The following is a 6,361-nucleotide window of genomic DNA, read 5'->3' on the forward strand; positions in this document are numbered from 1 at the left end:
CAGCTATATCAAATGCTGCTGATCCACCATAAATAATGAAGACTTGGGGGCACAAGCTCCATTTGGAGTCACAGCCAAGGACAGAAATCAATAGGCTAACCAACAAGTAAGTGATCCTTTGCACACAGTCTGCAGGAGCCAGTTCAAAAAGAGTCTCAAGGAGATAAAATAGGAAGGGAAGATCTGCCCAAAATCTGAAGAGGTCTTACTGTCCGCTCATGCAGACAGAAGAGAAAACCTCATGCGCCCTGCCTAGAGAACATATAAAACACCCAAGCAGTGGTGCAAGAGAATTTTTCTTCTTCATTCAAGGCTATTGAATGATAGATACAAAATCAAAATGCTTAGATAAGAGACATGGCTTCTGTTTGAATTTAAATAACTTCAAACAAGAAGTAATTGTATCAGGTAAAAATAGCTGTAATGTGACAAAGGCCTTGAACACCTTCGTTAGTGAAAAAATTCTGTCAAGTGGCTAGAATGAAGAGAAAAATGTCTCCATTAAGCAAAACTAACTTTCCAACATTGTCTATATCAAACTGTAATTTCCCATGGACTTCAAACATAAAACTTGGGCTTCCCTGGTGGCGCAGTGGTTGAGAGTCCGCCTGCCGATGCAGGGGACGCAGGTTCGTGCCCCAGTCTGGGAAGATCCTACATGCCGCGGAGCGGCTGGGCCCATGAGCCATGGCCGCTGAGCCTGTGCGTCTGGAGCCTGTGCTCCGCAGCGGGAGAGGCTGCAACAGTGAGAGGCCCAGTACCGAAAAAAAAAAAAAGCCATAAAACTGAAGAGCTATTTCTGTTGACAAAATAACATTGGCAAACTTTAATTCCTTCTTGTTTCTCCTGTTCTATCAATTCTCTTTAGCCACCCCTCCCTCCATTTGTGAGCTCCTTAAAGTCTCTTAAAGCCCCCCAATCACAACTTAGTTCCTTGCTACTGAAAGTGTAGTGCCCAGATGACGAGCATCAGCAACACCCAAGAGCTTGTTAGAAATGTGGAATCTTGGCCTCACCCCAAACAACATCCCCAGGTGGTTCACATTCACCCCAACATTTGAGAAGCACTGGTTGAAGTGACACTTGATTGCCTTAGGTGGATGTTTCTTTATAGCAGGACTTCCCTCTTCTTTTTCCTAGGACCTCTGCCAAGTTCCAGGGCATGAAAAAGACCATTACTTTCTAATCAAAGAGCTTTAATAGCTAAGAGGTGTCCAAAATCATTTGGTTTTTTCCTTTTGCAGGATGAGAAAGCAAAGCCTAGAGATATGACATTATTCCTCTAAGCACAGCTAATGGCAGAAGCTAGCTTCTGCCTGCTTTCTTCCTGCTCTTTAGTTTCTTGTATGCTGTCACCATCCCACAACTTAATATCCAAAGAAATGAGAGAGCAGGTGTCAGTGGTGCATTTTTAGTTTTGCTTTCCGTTGTTTTAATTTTTAACAGGAGTGTTAGTGTGAGGAGATCTTAAACCCACATCCAACAAATGGCTCTTCCTCACAAGAACACTACTTAACTACTTCAAACCAAGGCCAAGCCAATTATCCTATCAGAGTGAAGTGTAAGGTCATGCATAGCAAAATTCATAAATTTACATCAAATTCCTGCATCTTTTTCCCATGGTTCCTGCTGTCCCAAGTGGCATCATCTATCACTGTAGACAATAATTTACTGAAAAACAAAGATTTACATACTTAAAAAGTTAAAAACAACAAGAGAGAAACCAAATATATGGACTGATATTAGCCACCATGTGTTTCCCAGTTCTGCAAAAGGCATTCATGCACCCAGTGGTTAATTCCAGACTTGTTTTCTTACCAGATGCCTGCTCAGGTGAGCTCTATCCCACCTTTCTACGAACTCTCCACAAATTTCCCTTTAAGCAGAACACCTGCCAGGGTCCCTGGGCTGGAATAACTAGAGCAAGAGCAGAGGATGCAGAGAAAACAACCCTTACTGCTCCCTCTTATTCTCCTGCTCCAACTTCTTCCATGTCCTGGGCAAAGAGAGCACCTCACCAAGTAGCATCACAGAGTTGGCGTGATTTCCCCCCCACAAGTAGTTCCACTGCATCCCCTTCCTGTCATCCCCAGAGAAAAGCAGAGGAAACTGCATCCGTCCCTTGAAAGAGACCAGGAAGGTGAAAACAAGTCCTGCTACTCACAAAGAGAAAATGATGGAAGAGGTGATGACTGACTGAGATGTAGGAGAAAAAGGACGAACACCTACTTGTTCCAGCCTAACTTCAAGCCACCTTTGTTGTGTTGTCATAGCAAGTTTTTATGTGTGTGGCATAAAACGCATAACGTAAAATTTACCAACATAACAATTTTTAAAGGTACAATACAGTAGTATATAGGCACATAGTTTAGCAGCGGATAGGGTTCCAATTCTCCACATCCTCACCAACACTTTTAATTTTGTTTTTTTGACAATGGTTGTCCTAACTTGTGTGAGGTGATATGTCACTGTGGGTTTGATTCGCATTTTCCTGATTTGTGATACCGAGTATCTTTTCGTAAGCTTCTTGACCAATTGTCTATTTGAGGCTTTTGCCTATTTTTTAATAGGGTTGTTTTTTGTTATTGACATAATTTTTTAACAATCTGGATACTAACCCCTTATCAGATAAACGGTTTGCAAATATTTTCTCACATTCTGTAGGTCACCTTTTTACTCCCTTGTTTTCTTAGCTGCACCCTGCAGTCTGTCACAGCACTTTACAGCCAAGCTACTGCGCAAGTCAGATAGCTGAGCCCGGATGCCTTCTGGGGGTTGTAGTCCTGAGCGTCAGAGGCGGGTGGAAGGCAGAGGATATTTTCTGAGTGATGGTTAGAATCAGATTTCTACTGGGCGGGGCTGGAATGAACCACTGCCTGGTCCTCATTAGCAGAGAGAGAGAGAGAATTAATTCCAAGTCCCCTTTTCTGTCCTCAGTCTCTCGGACCCAGGTTCTGAGAAGATCCGCTTCCCCACCTTCGCCGCCCACGCAGGCTAGTCCCTCCTCCTCGCTCCGGCTTCCCGCCGCTAGGCGCTCGTGGGTGGGGCTTTCCTGGGGGCGGGGCTCATGCAAGCAGGGCGGGGCGTCGGGGCTTCTTCACTGGCTGGCGTTTCCGAGGCCCGCAGCCACCTAGCGACCTCTTTTCTTGGAACGCGAGGCGCGGGAGGTCCCGTCCATGGACCGATCCGCGGTGGCGAGGGTGGGCGCGGTAGCGAGCGCCAGCGTGTGCGCCGTCGTGGCGGGGGCGGTGTTGGCCCAGTACATTTTCACCTTGAAGAGAAAGACGGGCCGGAAGACCAAGATCATCGAGATGGTGAGTATGGGGGCTCGTCGCTACGGAGCGCTTAGGGGGCCGCGGGTGGTCCGGCCGGCCTCGCCTTCACATGCCGACCGCTGCTGGAATGAGAGGGGCCCACAGGGGAGCCGTTCGCCCCGCGTGCGGCCACCCCGCGGCCAGGTGACCTGGTTTGGACCTTCGACGGTGGCGCTCGGCTTCCCATGGGCTTTGTTATGTCTCCATTTGAAACAAAAAGGCAGCAAAATAGGTGATTCGGAAACAAGCTGCCTCCCGCTGCAAAAACCCGTTTTATCGAGAAATAAATGGACGTTTCTGGGCAGATTTCTCCTTCCCTCATCCCGCGTCAAACTGTTGCAACAATCCCATTCTGATGAGGGTTTTTTTTTTTGCATCGTGGGTAGGATGAGTTCGATTATGACAAGGTGTAACTTCTCAGTGGTTAATTAAAGGAATGCCAGTTAACCCAGCTGGAGTTCAAAGTAGTTTATTTTGTATTTGAATGTTATTCCTTCTTGTCTCAAACTGCCGGGATGTACCTTCGTGTTCATTTTTTCCCCGCAAGCCTCTTACATAACGTTTTAGAAATTTGTTTCCAATTTTATTGTAAGACAGTGTTTGAAGAATTCCTCTTGAGGTACATTATAAGCAATATTTTCTCCAAAGTTGGGGATGTTTTTAGGTTTTTGTTTTTTAATTAGAGCCCACTCGTCAAGACAGTTTTCTCAGTGAGTTGCATTCTAATATACTTCCTGGAGTGAAGAATCCCGTGTATACTCCGGATGAGGTACTACACGCGTGAACTTCTGGGGTCAAGTATTTTTGAAAAGTCAGTTGACAGTTTACCGCTGTACTAAATAATATCATTTTAGGTTCATGTTAGAATACTTAGCCCAATCATATGTTCTAATTGATCAAAGAAACTTTTTGTCCCGTTGTTTGCTATTGGCCCTAGGTTGAATACAGAAATATTTTTCCATAATTAAAAGTAAAAAAAAAAAAATGTTAATTCCCACATATCTCATATGCCAATAGTTTTGTTTATCGGTAGGGTTAAATTAGTCTTAGATTATTATTACATAGTCTTTCTCCATCTCTGTACTCATAGCAGCAAATGTTTTCATCTCAAAAATTTCATTTTGTTTATGTTGCTGTCCTGCATAGAAAACTTTAGTGGCTTCCTTTTGTTCCAAACCAAAAATGTATAATACAAATGTGGGGAAAAAACCCACATTGCCATACCTTCTTGTATGTACTTAGACTGTGGATTAGTCTATCACTTCTCCTCGAAACTTGGTAAAGGTAAAAATCAATGCTTTCACAAAATCCACAATGAAGCCATTATAAGAACAGTTTGCCATCTTTGTGAAAATAATTAAGGCCCATTGTTTGTAGTATAGAAATCAGTCAATCTTTATATATACATAATGTTATATTAATTCAGGCATAGGGACAAGTAGTCTTGTGGCTACAGCATCATATACAGATGTGTATTTGTTTTTGTTTTTTAATTTATTTATTTTTGGCTGCGTTGGATCTTCGTTGCTGCGCGCGGGCTTTCTCTAGTTGCGGTGAGCAGGGGCTACTCTTGGTTGTGGTGCCCAGGCTTCTCATTGTGGTGGCTTCTCTTGTTGCGGAGCATGGGCTCTAGGGAGGGTGGGCTTCAGTAGTTGTGGCACGGGGGCTCAGTAGTTGTGGCTCGCAAGCTCTAGGACACAGACTCAGTAGTTGTGGCGCACAGGCTTAGTTGCTCCGCAGCATGTGGGATCTTCCTGGACCAGGGATCGAGCCCCTGTCCCCTGCATTGGTAGGCGGATTCTTAAATTTATTTATTTTATATTTATTTTTGGCTGTGTTGGGTCTTCGTTTCTGTGCGAGGGCTTTCTCCAGTTGCAGAGAGCAGGGGCCACTCTTCATCGCGGTGCGCGGGCCTCTCACTGTCGTGGCCTCTCCCATTGCGGAACACAGGCTCCAGACGTGCAGGCTCAGTAGTTGTGGCTCATGGGCCTAGCCACTCCACGACATGTGGGATCTTCCCGGACCGGGGCACGAACACTGGTCCCCTGCATTGGCAGGCGGATTCTTAACCACTGCACCACCAGGGAAGCCCGGTAGGGGGATTCTTAACTACTGTGACACCAGGAAGCCACAGATGTGTATTTGGAAGGAAGAGATGGGGAATGTGGGCAAAGAGGCCAAATTGTAAAGGAATCTTGTAAAGCCATTCTAAAGGCTTTGCCTATAGGGGGCCATGAAAGGTTTTTAAACAGGATAGTTGCATGTTCAAAACTATATTTTATACAGATCACTTAGACAAGATAGGGTGAAAGCGGAGAGCCTGGAAAGAAGGAAATAATTTAGGAGGTTGTTGGCAGTATTCATTGTGAAAGATGATTAGGGTCTAGACTAGGAGACGAGCGATCAGAGGATAAACATTTCAGAGGTAAAATCAGCAGGACTTAGTGGCACTACAAACTCTGGACTCATACAAACCTAGCTTTGAATGTAGGCTTTCTCATTTATCAAGCTGTGTGATCTTGGGCAAGTTATTTAACTCCTCTGAGTCTGTTTCTTCATCTATTAATTGGAAGATGATAATACTACCTATTTCATGGGATAGTTGTGAAGATTACATGAAATAACACAGTGGACGTAATTGCTATCATTTGTGAGCTTATCATTATTTATGATCATTAAATAAAGAGATTAATCACAGGGGTGGGGGGGATTACAAGCTAAATGGTGATACTGGCTACATTATTAGCCAAGATAGAAAGGGGGAAAGAAAGAGGAGGCAGGGACAATGTAGAACAATAAGTTCACTTTGTCCTGTTTAGCCAAGTAGAAATGTCCATAAAATAGTTAAAATAAGTAAAATGCTTAGAAAAGCATTTGTTGCCATATATTGGCCCATAGTAATATATAGTATATACATTACCTGTTATTATTAGCAACAGCAACTGAAAATGTAGTGCTGGAGTTGCGAAGATAAACTGGGACTAGAAACTACTTTCTCAAGTGTCTAGCCTCTTGGCAGTAAATAGTGGAAATGATAATAATTTCTC

General features: G+C 44.0%; 1 protein-coding gene across 3 annotated transcripts in view; it reads left to right on the plus strand.

The window, feature by feature from the left end:
- The first annotated feature begins 3,107 nt into the window (after window positions 1-3,107).
- NT5C3A (5'-nucleotidase, cytosolic IIIA) overlaps window positions 3,108-6,361 on the plus strand; it is a 40,884-nt gene continuing 37,630 nt past the window's right edge. Inside the window, exon 1 of one of the 3 annotated variants that reach the window (XM_027102249.1) lies at window positions 3,108-3,314. Coding sequence is in view for 1 of the 3 variants with exons in the window: in XM_027102252.1 (XP_026958053.1) it covers window positions 3,177-3,314 (138 nt within the window). In the remaining 2 variants the exon portion in view is untranslated. The remainder of the gene's footprint in view (window positions 3,315-6,361) is intronic. The other 2 variants (XM_027102252.1, XM_027102251.1) reach the window with 2 other exon arrangements.

Source organism: Aethalodelphis obliquidens, unplaced genomic scaffold (genome assembly GCF_003676395.1).
Source record: "Aethalodelphis obliquidens isolate GAN/ISIS:26980383/991018 unplaced genomic scaffold, ASM367639v1 scaffold5, whole genome shotgun sequence".
In the NCBI taxonomy this organism is placed as follows: Eukaryota; Metazoa; Chordata; class Mammalia; order Artiodactyla; family Delphinidae; genus Aethalodelphis; species Aethalodelphis obliquidens.